Below are 15,563 nucleotides of genomic sequence, written 5' to 3' on the forward strand. Positions count from 1 at the left end.
CCTGTACATATATGAGCATATGTGAATTAATGATTTTTGATAACTTTATCAGAGGTCAAAATATAGTGTCTAAAAAGTAAATATAGCAGTCTAGATCGCAAGGCACGTATATTGTAAGTAGGCTGTATAGTTTTTTATGTTGGAAACGCCACATAGCGCCCTGTATGAATATCACTGGCTGTGCTGTGTGCAGTCTGTGGCTGGTTGGCATTGTTGGAATATTCGCTATTGTAGTGTTGGGCAGTTGGATGGGAACATCGCGTAGCGTTGCACAGTTGGAGGTGAGGCGCCAGCAGCGGTGGATGTGGGAAGAGAGATGGCAGAATCTTGAGAGCGGACGATCTGGACGTGTGTCCATCAGAAAGAGTAAATTTGTAATACTGGATATCATGAACTGATATATATGATCACTTTTGAACATTATTAAGGTAAATAGATTGTTTGTTCTCTATCAAAATCTTTCATTTGCTAACTATGCCTATCAGTAGTTAGTGCCTTCAGTAGTTAGAATCCTTTATTTAGTTGGCAGTATTGGCGCTCGCTGTATTGCAGTAGTTCGGGTAGCGAAGATTTTTGTGAGTTAAGTGATTTATGAAACGTATAGGTTATTGTTAGTCAGGGCCATTCTTTTGTAGGGATTATAGAAAGTCAGATTGCTTTGCGCTAAAAATATTGTGTGTCAGTTTAGTGTTGATCAGAATAAGTAAAGAGAGAAATGTCTGAGTACGTTCAGTTCTGTTCAACTGTTTGAAAATCAAATAACGTAAGAGGTTTACCAGCACAGTAATTCACTAATTTTTCTAAGGTGAGGTTTCAATATTAAAAGGTGTCCAGTTTCGATCATCACATGACCATCTTCAGACCTACAGCCATCCTGAGGGACAATGGCTGTGAATGGAGCAGAAACTCGTGAATGACGATATTCAGTCGCAGCTTTGCAAATGTTTCCCTGGATGGCGATTGGGGGGGGGGGGGGCGGTAAGTGGCCCTCAGTGCTCCCCAAATTTGCTTTGGACCAAAACCACCTCTCATCCTCGACCGCATCACCACCCACCAGTGGCCATTATTGCCCCACTGAGAACCGCTGTTGTGAACAGAAACACACTTCCTGATCAAGATACTGAAGAGACTGGTGAGCTCTACTGTGGCAGTGACATACAGGAACTGCCTGATAGAAGTAGTTACAGGGGAAGTGTAAGCATGGAGAAAGAAACTCAGGGTTGAGCAGAAAACATGTGCTTCGCTGTCATAAAATTCACGAAACGTTTTTATTGAATGTTTGCAAATTTTAATACAACAAGATATATTTTTAAAACAATGTGGAAGGAGAGCAGGGAGTCATAGATATTTCTCCTGTTGTAACAACAGAAGAGATGATCTTGTTTTGATAAGCGCCATGAGCCACTGGTCGCATACTTCTTTTATGCACAGTACTCCCGGGTTGTCACCGTTGCTGCTGCCGTAGGCGCGGCATGAGGCAGGTCTCAACCAGCTCCTCCATCGCCTCTGTCATCCTCGAACGAAAGCGTTCATCATGCTGGTATGCGTCTTTGACAAAATCCTTCCGCACCGTCACGTAATTCTCCAGGTCGATATCCTGTGGACAAGAAAAACGTATTCACATATCTTCTGCAGTTTTCATATCCTAGACTTCGATAATAGTCCTAACAAACTCGTATGTCTTTCGTTGATGGAGAGCTAGTAGAGACACGGATGAGGGATTTCTAGCAAGGATGAAGAAATGGATTCTAAAGACAATCAAATTCCTATTTTAAAATGGCATTATCACATTTTCTCTTTACCGAGCCCTACACGAAGATGCAATAAGGCAAGTAGCAGAAGATCGCAACGAGCATAAAAGCCAAGGAGATCAAATAAAAGCTTGCGGCTGGAATTACTATCCTTGCTAGAAACATGCCTGTGTTCAAGTGAAGTATGTGACTGCTATGTTCCGCAAATTCTTTGAGTGTGGCAATTCAAACTTAAATGGAACATTGTCTCATCATCGAACGCTGTTCCACGTAAGTAAAATGTTAGCTTCCATTTACGTGTCGGGAATGAATTCACAAATTTCCATCACAATTAAGAAGAGCTTGTGGCAGTTGAATTATGTTTGATTAGAAACTTAAACTTCGCTGCAAAGCAATGCAGACGGACACGTGAGGCATGGATAACTCTCGGCTGAAACGATGAGTAAATTGCTATGGAGCACGTGCAAAAATTTGCTGAATGTGCTCCATGTTTTGGAGGAGCACAGGGGAGTGACCTGTGTATTCCTTGCATACATAAACAACAACTTCTTTAAACAGCTGGTGCTGTGACCTAATTCTATGAGCCATTCATTCTATGAAAAATTATGCTGCACAGTTACACCTAATGACGTTTAGAAAGGATACGTTAAATACAGTTGGTGGTGGACTATTTATTGCTGTTAGAAGTAGTTTACCTTGTAGTGAAAATGAAGAAGTTAGTTCCTGTAATTTATTATGGGTAGAAATTGTACTTGAAACCGGAACAAATTAACAATTGGTTCTTTCCATCGATATCTCGACTCACATGATTCAGTTGTTGATCAGTCCATAGAAGACTTGTCTCATTTCAAATAGGTACCCACTCATTCAATTATAATTGGCGGTGACTTCAATCTACCCTAAATATGTTGGCAAAAATACATGTTTAAAATCGATGGTAGGCATAAAATGTCCAGAATCATACTGAATGCTTTCTCCGAAAATTATTCCGACTAATTAGTTCAGGAGTCCAATCTAAGTGTAAACAGATGCGAAAACATACTTGACCTGTTGAAAACAAATAATCCTGACCAAATAGAGAGCATCATGACTGATACACAGATAAGTGACCACAAGGTCGTTGCAGCAAGACTGAATATAGTAACATCCAAATCCACAAAAAATAATCACAAAATATGTCTATCTAAAAAATCAAATAAAAATTCACTTGACGTCTTCCTTCCAAACTAGCTCTGTAAGTGGCTTAAATTTTTTCTAGTATCGACTTTAATGGAGACATTTATACCAAAATAGCAAATCGTGCAATGCTTCGTATTTACTAATTATATGTGGGAATTGGATGTACATGCTAATCGCCATCTCCCTCTCTCTTTTTGGCGATCGCCTCCTCCCCCTCTCTTTGTCTGTCTCCTCCTTCCTCCTCTCTAAATTCATTTCCTCTCATCCCTCTGCCCACATCCTCTTACCCCTCTCTTTGAATTTTAGCCATGTGTACAGGTGTTGAAAAGGAAAACTTGATTGGGAATTGAAGTCGCTTAAAATGAGTGAGTAAATCTGTTGGGATCTTTGGTGTATGGGGTGTGACACAAACCTCTCCATCTGATGATCTGTGAGAATAGTACCTTCAACGACTGTTTATTGCATGATTTTAATTTGCAAACAGATTTTATTTTATTTATTTATTGTTCCGTGGGACCAAATTAAGGAGAAGTCTCCATGGTCTTGGAACGAGTCAATACATGAAATTATAACACGATATTAGAAACAGATAAAATGAAATATAAAAAAACACATTCAGGTGACAAGTCGTAAGTTTAAATAAAGAAAATCAACAGTGTAACACTGGAATTTGCTTAATTTTTTAGCTCTTCCAGGAGCTCCTCGACAGAATGGAAGGAGTGAGCCATGAGGAAACTCTTCAGTTTAGACTTAAAAGAGTTTGGGCTACTGCTAAGATTTTTGAGTTCTTATGGTAGCTTATTGAAAATGGATGCAGCAGAATACTGCACTCCTTTCTGCACAAGAGTCAAGGAAGTGCATTCCACATGCAGATTGGATTTCTGCCTAGTATTAACTGAGTGAAAGCTGCTATCTCTTGGGAATAGGCTAATGTTGCTAACAAGAAACGACGTTAAAGAAAATATATACTGTGAGGGCAATGTCAGAATTCCCAGACTATTGAATAGGGGTCGACAAGACGTTCTCGATAGGATTACGAAGTTTTGGACAATGCAATATTATGAAATATTTAAGATTTTTGGTGGCAGTGTCTGCCTGTGACAACTTTCGCACACACACACGCATTATATACAATATATATTTAAAAGCATGTAACCTATGTGTGTCTGAAAATTTAGCAGCAAGTCATGTAAACATCTGAAGTAAATCATCAATAACTTTTTGAAACTTTTGCTAGCAGCCTATCCTTTTGTGTGTTGTAGATATACATATTTATGTACCATATATATTAAAAATATGTATACTACACCTGGATGAATGTTTTTAGAGTAGTGTATAAAAATCTAAATTGGCCAAGAACTTTCTAGAGCTTTGGCAATAATGTTGAAATACAACTTATTTTTATGTAGTGGTAGTGTAGATATAGATATTCGTGTACAATATATATTAAAAGAGGCGAAGTCCATGTCCATCTGAATGGTCATAGGAGTGGCATGTAAAAATCTAAAATAAGTCAGTCAGAAACATTTAGAGACTTCTGGCTAACTACCTTCCTCTTTATATAATAAATATATTTATATGGTATACAGTTAAAATATGTAGTCCATGTCCTTCAGAATATTACAGTATAGCAGTGTAGTGTAAAAAATTGTAGTAAAAAGGTCGAGAACTTTTCGATATATGTGCTATCATTATTTATCTTACACACATAAAGGCGGTTGGGTAAGAACCAGCAATTGGGAGACTAATCTAGTGTTAACGAACTGCTCGCAATTACTTCGTGTCTTACTTTTTGGGCGTCACACAAGTTGCAGTCGGTTTCTGGCATTAACGCTTGTAGGTCTTGGGATTCAACTTCTGATTTATATGGCCGTGATGATCCATCATAGAATTCAAAAAATCCGCGGTAGCTATGCTCAATGTCAGCTCAGACTCTGTTTTTGAGAGGACAAGCGACTTTAATGCGATGTCGCCAGCGACAATTTGAGTTAACGGCGGGCTTCATTTCTGAAGTAGCTCAGAGTTGTGCTGTTGGACTGTGTGATGACTATGTCAGACTTATAATTACATGAAAAAGTAGTCAAGTTTATTGAATGACAAACTCTGGTGAGGCTCATGGAACTTATTTTCTGTGTAAGTGAACGTAACGTAAGCCTTAAGTAATGTTGTATCAGAAATTTGAAATATTTGGACGATGAACTGAACAGTAACAATATTTGGCTCAATTTAAGAAAATTAGTGAGATTGATTAAGCGGAACGAACAGTCGAAACCTGTAAATTCAAATTTTGTAAGACCGTGGTTAGTAATGGGAACTACTGAAGGCTAGAATTGACACATTTGATTTAAACAGTTTATTCTACACAAATGTTATTTGAACATCGGAATTTTTAGTTTACATTGATCTAGATTTCTCCCAGTTTGCACTCGGAAGTGAAATATTCGTGGACGATTTCCCATTCAACATTTGATTGTTCTAGCAAAAATTGTCAAGCTGCAAAGTAGAAATATTTGCCGATCAACAATGTTTACATAATATCGATGTTGCGAGTTTAAGCATCAGTTTCAATATCGATACTAAAGTCTTTGAAAGATCATGACATCGATTTTAAAGAGAAAACATAGACCTTCGATGTTGGCAATAAATTCAGGCTACTCTTCACCAGAGTCAATAACTTTTTCTTCATAAACGAATTTTTTTCTGATCATATCTCATAAAGATATCCATAGGTGACCACAATGGGGAGGGGGGGGGGCGTCACTTGGAGTTAGCTACGGGATTTTTAGTCGTAACAGAATTTTCTCCAAGTACTAGCAATGTTTATCTGAGACTCCACTAAGCTGCAGTTTTATCACTGCCGACGGCGACGGAGAATACTGCAGCTGTAGCAATCACTGTATTCATGGCTGTCCGTCGTTGTCACTCTGCTCGTGGGTAATTATGCCGATTCTTTGGTGGGTCTGCGGGACAGCCTCTTTCTATCACTTCCTCGTAAATTCCTTACCGAACTGCAGAAAGAAAACGGTCTAGCAACTTGGTGCACGGATTCCATCATCAGCAACTACTTTCACAGCATTAAAACGTCAGTAGCACGTGTGACAATCATTCTTCCACAATTATTGTAACGTCACACGCTTCTTGCTCCACAATGGAGAGCATACCATTTGCCTGTGCAGAACGAAAACTCATAATGGCTTGCTAACTCTTCATTCAGTTTCACACAACAGAGCTATGGTAGTACACTCGTAAAAACACAGTCAATCTATACTACAGATGTGTACATGTACACATGATCCCAAATACTACGTGTGAACTCGAGAGAACTAACTCTTCAGGGTGGGGCCGTTCTCAAAATGGATGGGTGCAACACAGCACATCATACAGTCACACAGAGTTGCGAATTTAGAATTCCAATTGGCATTGGTGCACAACAGTGTGACAAATTGGAGATTCCCAAATCCAAGCAGAATACGGCCATTGGATACACTTAACCTAACCAGCAACAACAAATGTAGCCTGTAAAATATATTTTGTTCAGCTTCAATTACGCCACTCAAAATAAAAATTATAAAGCATGAAAGCAATGTCATAAATACATTAACGCCATCAGATGTAAAGTTTTATAAGCAAATAAAATTTTTTAATTGGCTTTAAAGTAAGTGAGTCTTCTTTCAAAAGTTTATCCCCTGTTTCTCCACATCAAGAAGAATTAATGTGGTATTTTCTGAATCAAGCTGCGTTATTTTCTATTTACAATTTTGAATTCTCTGTTTGAACCTAGTATTAAGGGATCGGAAATCATTTTTTGTGAATATTTTCTAGATTTATTGCATTACTCGTTGGATACAAGGATTTAAATATATGAGGATGTACTTTCAGATCGCTGGATCAAAAAGTTGGCACCCACATTCATATTAATAACATGAAAGTCCGCGTCCTTAAGTGGGTGGTCAGCACATCTGACTGCCACGCAGTGGGACCTGGGTCAGAGATTTTCTCCCCTCAGGGACTGGGTGTTGTGTTATTCCCGTGATCATTTCGTCATAATTTCACCTTCATCGACATGCAGATCGCTCAAGTGGCGTCAACTGAAAACACTTGCAACTCGGCAGCCGCACTTCCCCAGGTGGACTACTGCCCAACAGTGCCATATGATCATTTCAGTAACAAAAAACGTATCCATATAATATTGAAATGTTTATAATGTTTAGGTACCGAAACAATTTGCCTTAAAAATAGTAGATAAATACCTACCGACCTTTTGAGATACAATAAGTTTTGTGTATTTCTTGTCTAATTTAGTTTTTGGGGCATGTGACGTTTTCAACACACCGAATCAGTCACAGGGGGTGCACAAAAATATGGAAACGCAAAAAACACAACATATCACAATGCGTAATACGGTGTAGAAAACCCGTTGGCATTCAAAATAGCTTCCACTCATCTCTAATTGGATAAATACAGGACCTGCATGGTTTTCGAGCGAATCTTGTACCGTTCTTCCTGCAAAATAGTTGTAAGTTCACGTAACGATAATGGAGGTATATAGCGATCATACTTAAACCTTCTCTCCAAAGTATACTGCGAAAGCTCGATAATATTGAAATTGGCGACTGTGGCGGCCAAGGGAGATGGAATAATTCATCCTTGCGCCCTAGAAGCAGTCCTGGACGATGAAATCTGTGTGAAGAGAGGGCCTAACGTCTTCGGAACACAGCCAAAATGGTCACATAATCCTTGGCAGTAATGCTACATTTCCGAGTAACCTTGGTGCCCGTGGAACATTACCATATGGCTGCCCAGATCATCACCGATCCCACGCCGATTTGGTCAGAAATTAGAAACAGTATGAAACAAGACTCATCCGATCATGTGACTTTCTTCCATTGCTCCGTAGTCGAGGTTCTATGGCTTTGGCACCACGTTTCTATGTTGCAGGAATTCCTGCTCGCCATGCAATTCGCTGCTGATGGAGTTTTCTTGGTATTATTTTTGTGCTGACACGGTTCGCGAGTGCGACATTCAGGTCTGCAGTGTTTTTTTGCAGCTGTCGTGCTCTTCAATGACCGTCCTTCACGACCACTCAACATATATTTTCTTCCAGTTGTGACTTAATGGAGAATGCTTTTTCAGCTTTCCTTGTATGTGGAATAAATATTTAATTAGTTGCCTCTTGAAACAGCAAACTCTTTTGTTTCTTTGCTTACGAAAGAGCCAAACCTGCGAGCACCAACAATTTTTCCACATTCGTATTCACTTAGTTCCGACATAATGCTCTCACAACTATGCAAAAAGTTGTTCTCCCGGTGCTCTGTACGTGAATAGAACGGGAAGGAACTCTCGTAACGGGTACAGTGGGACGTACTGTCGGCCATGCACTTCGCGGTGGTTCGCAGAGTATACAAAATGTAGATGTTTTGACCACGACTGATTGCTGCGTATCGAGGGTATTGCAGAGGTACCGTTCGTGGACAAATACTGCAGTGCAGCTTGCAAGGTGGGTTAGCATCTGAATTATGTTCAAGCATGCATTTCTAGCCGTGTTTCCATATTTTTGTCGAATCCCTATATACGCAATCTGCCAGTTTGCCTCATCCTGGGAAAAAATCATTTGACACTCATGACTGCGTCATTGCAGTGATTAAAGTAACGGAAGTATCATTTAGAAGAAAAATTCGTACCTCGCGTTTTTCCCATATCATCAGTTCGTTAGCACGTATTAGGTTGTAAGAGGGCCATGACTAAGGAATTTGTTGCTAACTCACTCGAGCAGATGTAACTTGGATGGATTGCTCACGCGCTGCCTGCGACGTGTAAGCTATAAGAGACACGCAGACCAGAGAGTAGTGTCGGCAGCAGTAGTGGTAGTAGCTCGCAGTCGGGCGGTTCTGTCAAGTCGCTCTTAGAGAGCAGTTGTCTAGTTGTATAGCTCACAGAGAGCACTTGTGTCCTGTATGGAATTATCAAGGCCGGTTGTGGAGAACGATGGTGGTGCCTGAGCGATGTACTATAAGGTAAAAGCAAAAATTATTATTATTTATTGCCGCGCACATATGTAATTTGCAACAACTCATTTTGTACTATTGTTATGTCAAAGTCACATGTAAATATTTTTCAATAATTTTTCAATAATAATCTTTCTGATAAAGATAACTTTTGACAGTCATTTATCTGAATTTAAAGTTTTTACCACTTCCTCCTATCCATAGTCATGCCAATTATCATAAATAAAATCAGTTGTTTTTCATACATAACAAAATCTAGCGGCCAGCAATGCACAGGGCTGTGCCAGAAAAATTTCTTATAAGAGCAGATACATACGCCTTATCCGGCAACATAATTGAGGTAAGAATCTTCAGTTTATTCAGAATGACTTTTCAGGGCCATGACGCAGCACTGCTGACATGTAGATTTACCAGTTTGGATTCACAGTCAGTTAATTATTGAAAGGTTATATATGAGTTTCAATTTTATTGAGAGGTTAGTCACCATTTATTCCGAGGTTGAGGAAATAATCTGTTGGGAGGTTACACTTGTCGGCAGCCAGCCAGGATCATATTTTTTGTGAATTTCTGAGAAATAGTCACTTATATATCTGCGTGCCGACCACCAGTAATTATTCTTATCTAAATGACGAGCAAACAAATTCAATTATGTCCACAGTCAGTTTAACCACAATTGATGACGCGGCACGTTCTGTTACCATGAACGCTGCCCAAATTGGCACACCTGATCTGCAAAATTTACACAGTGAACAGATAAATGTTTCTAACGAAGATGAACAATGTACTCAAAGTACGTCAGATTTATTTGATTCCGATGTAGTGACCAACAGTGCACTTCCAATTAGCAAACCTTTTCGCGAATCAGACAATGACCAAATGGTCACACAAAACGGGACAAATGCAGAGACACTATTACACAGCACGGAGAATAGAGTCGCTAATTTTGGAATGGATCAAGTTATGGCAGTATTGCTACAACTTAATGAAAATCTCAAACAGTCGAATGAAAAACAAGACAACAATTATAGACAACTAAATGAAAAACACGACTACTATTTCAAACAGTTGAATGAAAAACAAGACAGCAGTTACAAACAACTTAGTGAACAGATTACAGCCGTTGCCGTGAAGTATCATGATACCAAAGAACAGTTGTGTGGGGAAATTAAGGCTTGTCCTAGGAATAGTAGTGAAGAAATTAGATACGTTGCACAAGAATTACGTAATACACATGCAGCCACAACAAAATTACTTAGAGATGAAATCAGTGCAGTTGCTAAACAATGTTCAGAAAATGCAACATAGTTACACGACGAGTTTAATGTCAGCAGAACTTTCACGCACTCTGGATGCGAAAGCCGACAAGAAATTTGAACAACAGAACAGCCAAATTGAAGAACGTTTTAATCACCATCTACAAAACAGTGAAACGCGTTGCCGTAAATTCGTACAGAAACAGAAAAAGTAAAGAAACAAGTCATGGAAACAATTACTACACCGATACAGGAAGACAAGCGTAAGTTGCTTACGAAAGCAAAATCATACGTAGACACCAACATTGCTACAGTATCAGACGAAATCAATACTATCAAACAGTTGAACACTGAATTGCATGATGAAATCTCCGATCTAAAAACAAAAACAGACACTAATATTCAGAATTTGGAAAATAAATACACAGTAGACTTTGACAGTGACCAGCAGGCTTGAACAATTGGAATTAATACAGAATCTCGATGCCATTAAAACAGACATTAAAGAAATTAAACAGAATCACACGTAAAATGCAAAAACAAATTAATACTTGTGACACTAAAAATGACGATCAGGTAAAAACACTGACTGAAAAATTTGTTGAATTGGCCAATTGTATTGACGTTATCGAAAATTACAATGACACCAAATCAGACGATACGTCACCAGTTTGGTTCAATCAAACATCCGAATTCCAAAATATACAGCAGACAGTCAGTGAGATAGGTACGTCCAGTAATACATTACGTAGAAAATTGTCATCTTTACAGCGAGAAGTGACAGAAATGAAAAATGTTTCAGCCTCTCCTCTAACAAGTCACAGCATACGCCACATTCTGAACATTTATCACACTCACACAGCCAGTATAACTTAGGTAATTTACAGAGAGTACGTGACAGATTCTGAACAGAGACAGAAAAACAGATTCTCATACAATCCTGAACCTGCTCAGACATTCAGAGACGATAATTTTGATTACAAGCACTTTCTATCCGTGAGAAAATTTAAGGTATTTGAAATGACAGAACACAAATACACCCTTTGGACTGGATACAACAGTTTGCTTTTGCATTCCCACCGGCTTGGCCTGTAACGCAGAAACTAAAATTTATTTGCAGCTTTTGACCTCAGGGGATTCATTACACTTCGATGAATATGTGCTGTAGCGTGCACAGGGCCCCGAACCGTAGTAGTGCTATTTCGTCTTTAGTTTTCTGCACTGCTGCCTACTCTTTTACTATCCTTTATATATATCAAAACAACTCTTCAGCTATCGATCTATCTAGGATTAGGAATGAGTAAAGAAAATCTGATATGACAAGTTTTACCTGAAAGTGACAGTTTTCATTAGACACTCCCGAAATAACAAGAACTACCAGTATAATTTTAATAACAGACAGAATTTTAATCAACGGTATCCTCATAATTATCAGCAACAGCAAACATATTTTGGCAACAATAGAGGCTTTTCCCCACAACAACAACAAAACCAGCCGGTTAGCATACCTAACCAACAATGTAATGTGGAAGGTCAACCAAGCTTTAATATTTCGCCGCCTATACGTATAGCGTCGGCTCCGCCAAATAGTAACGCACAGCAACAAGGAAATCACTCCTGTCGCAACGCGCCGTATAGTAATGACTATCATGACAGACGTAAAAGTAATGAGCACAGTTTTCAGCGTACATTTAATAACAGCAAGTTTTGTCAGCAGCAGAATCATCCACAACCGCAGACTATCATGCATGAACCAGACAGTCGATATCGTCCCCAACCTAATACGTCAGGACGAAATAACAGAACAGTACAAATAGTCGAAATGCTACAGCATCCTCGTGCAAATAACAGCACGTCAGAAAGAATGTGACTAGATACAGTACAGGCTGCATCTTCCAGCAACGTAAGCAATACTTTTGATACACAGAATCTTGTTCACGAAAATGTTATTGCTTTTGACGACATCCGAGACACACTTTTACATGAAAAACAAGTTATACAAAAAACCATTTCCCACCCTGTTATTTGAAGTAAAGATTGGATCACCCACATTTTCATCATTAATCGATTCTGGATCACCTGTGTCAGTCATAAATGAAGAAACTTAAAAGAATGTAACAAAGAATATACCTATCCTACGATACCATTAGGCAAAACTAAAGTAAAAGGAGCGGTACCTGGTAAAGGAGCAGATGTAAAATTACAGACACACTTATCATTTTGTATTGCAGATCATACGTTCCACACAAATCTTTGGATTGTTCGCTTATTGACAACAGGCGTTATTTTAGGTACGAATTTTTTGGTACAACATGACGCAATTATTGACTTTCAAAGTTCCTATTTGATGCTAAAGGATGAAAAGGTACAACTGGGATTAGAATTTCAGCACGCTTTATCAGCAGAAGAACAGCAATTAATCGGACAGAGGTCATTTCTACATCGCGTAACATAGACTGTTATTCCACATTGTTCACAGATACGTATGTACACAATACAATACACCAGACGAAGCCGAATATGACATTATGCAAATGATTTCTGAGGAGGTAAAACAGAGCAGTGGAAATACAGATGACGAACGTACAGAGCTACGCAAAATTCTTTTACAGCAAGCTCCAGTTTTTGACAACATTCCTGGTACTATGTCCGGTTTTATGTATAAATTTCAAGTTAAACAGCACGACACGTTTAAAGCCAAACATTATCCTATTCCATATTTCCACAGAGAACAAGTCAGGAAAGAATTGCAAACTATGTTTGACCAAGGAATAATTGAACCGGCTGTTAGTCCGTACATAAACCCGCTCCATATTGTTGAGAAAAAGGAAGGCTCACTTCCCCTCGTACTTGATTAGCGTCATGTCAACGACATTATTATTAATGAAACAGATCGCCCACAGACACTAGAAGAACTTCTACAGAAATTTCATGGTACTGCTGTTTATTCCAAATTAGATTTAAAATCGGAATTTTGGCAAATTCAGCTCCATCCGAACTGCAAAAAGTACATAGCATTTCTCTGTTTTGGTGAATGTTATCAATTTTGTAAACTATCGCTCGGTCTAACAATTTCTTCAGCAGCATTTATTCGCGTTTTGAATACTATAGTTCCGGCAGAACTTAAAGACAGAATCGCAACGTATGTAGACGACATCCTTATCGCAGAAGCTAACTGGTCTGAGCACAATTCGATTCTTGAACAAGTGTTGCAAACTTTTCATGCACAAGGACTCACAGTTAATCTTAGCAAATCGCACTTTGGCAAAACTTCCATGACATTTCTTGGACATGTAATTTCAGCAGAAGGCATCGCGCCTGACCCGGAAAAACTTCAAGCCTTACGTGACATTACTGTTCCAACGACCAAGAAACAACTACGCAGCTTTCTGGGTTTAATTAACTTTTTCCGTAAATTTATTCATTACTCTGGTTTAGACAGCCCTAGATTATGCCAGTTGACGGGTAAAAACGCTATTTGGTCCTGGGATAGTCAAGCACAGTCTGAGTTTGTTAATCTGAAACATGCCTTGTTAAATGCACCACTTTTATCACACCCAGATCCTACCCAAAATTTTTCCATTGCCACCGACAGTTCTAATACAGCTTTAGGCGTACACACATTTTTCAGGAAACTGAAGAAGACGGTACTACAGTAATTAAAAACATCGCCTTTGTAAATCGAATTCTGTCGCTTGCTGAACGCAATTATTCTGTTACAGAACTTGAAACATTATGTGTTGTATGGGCATTTTCCAGATTTAGGAATTTTCTTTATGGAAAACATACTACCGTTTACACAGATTATAGAGCTATACAGTTTTTACTTTCCGCTAAATTTACACATGACAGGTGAAGCAGATGGAAGCTTTATTTACAGGAATTTAATTTTACAATTGTTCACATTCCAGGAGCACAAAATATTGTAGCGAACGCACTATTCCGTTCTCTCGGCAACAATCAGCAAAACATTGCAACCGATTTCTGCCAAGCAAATTTTAGCCTCATGTATATTCAACAAGTTGTGAAAATTTCATTTCGTCATCATTACGAGACATAACACAGAGCAGAGCAAAGACAATGTATGGAAAGAAATTAAACACCTTTGGCAAGATAGGAATAACGTCACCATGAGAAACAGTTATACTGTACGCAACAACATTCTGTTTCGCTGCTCTCACCCTGACAATAACAACTGTTTATTATCTATTCCTGACGAGCTTGTTAACAAATTAATTTGGTATGCACATTTCAGTTACGCACATTATGGAACCATAAAATGTTTTCTTATACTGAGACAGAACTGTTATTTTGCCAACATGGAGAAACGTATTCGACGAGTTTTAGCGTCATGTAAAATTTGCCAGAAAGCTAAATCAGACACGACTTCACATATTCCTCCGTTACATCCCATTCTATCCATTATATTGGGACATACGGCCGCTGTAGACATTTCTGGAACGATTCCCAGATGTAATAGAGGTTTTTGTTACATTTTTGTCATTGTTGAACTCACTTCGAAATTTGTTACCTTCACTTCGTTACGCAAAGCTGCTGCTAAATCTATTTCGAATGCATTTGTAAAACATTTTCTATTTCATGTAGGGCGTGTATTGAAAGCAATTTCCGACAATGGACCACAATTTCGATCTGCGATATGGACACACATGTTACAAGCTAGAAACATTTCTCCGATCTACATATCCAGGTATCACGCTTCTTCGAACCCTTCTGAAGGATTGATGAAAGAAATTGGTTAACTATGTAGAATATACTGCCACAGAAGACATATTGATTGGGACACACACATACTCTCATTCCAGGACGTAATTAACTCCATACCAAATGAATCTACTAAGCTATCTCCCGACTGTTATTTTGATAAACGTTGAACCACCCAACAAAATTAAAGAATTGGTATCTTTTCCTACATCTCGTCGACTACGCCACCATGAAATAATTGACATTGTGCTCAACAACATCAAACGTGCCGCAGAATACAACAAAAGCGGGTTTGTACACGCCGTGAATTTCACATAGGACAGAAGATATTCGTACACACACACAATTTATCCAACAGAGGAAAGAGCAGATGCAGTAAATTTGAGCTTCTATACGCTGGTCCATATAGAATTCGCAGCATTCCTCACCCCAATGTAGTACTTGCCAAAACTTTGAGAACCAGAAAAACCAAGGGCAATCACCATATTTCTAATATTAAACCCTTTATTAATTAACATATTTTATGACTTATCACACTGTAATGCAATTTACAGACATTTATGTGACCACTTATGAATGATGATTATATTTTTTCTTGGCAAGTGCCCGGCAAGGTAAGGTCATCAGGTCGATTTTCTTGTCGTTATACCTCG

General features: G+C 38.7%; 1 protein-coding gene across 1 annotated transcript in view; it reads right to left on the bottom strand.

Annotated features, from left to right (window-relative positions):
• Positions 1-1,249: 1,249 nt before the first annotated feature.
• LOC124777824 overlaps positions 1,250-15,563 on the bottom strand; it is a 79,227-nt gene continuing 64,913 nt past the window's right edge. The window contains exon 3 of the mRNA XM_047253347.1: positions 1,250-1,597. Within this exon, the coding sequence (XP_047109303.1) occupies positions 1,445-1,597 (153 nt within the window). The 3' untranslated portion in view covers positions 1,250-1,444. The remainder of the gene's footprint in view (positions 1,598-15,563) is intronic.

Source organism: Schistocerca piceifrons, chromosome 2 (genome assembly GCF_021461385.2).
Source record: "Schistocerca piceifrons isolate TAMUIC-IGC-003096 chromosome 2, iqSchPice1.1, whole genome shotgun sequence".
Taxonomy (NCBI): Eukaryota; Metazoa; Arthropoda; class Insecta; order Orthoptera; family Acrididae; genus Schistocerca; species Schistocerca piceifrons.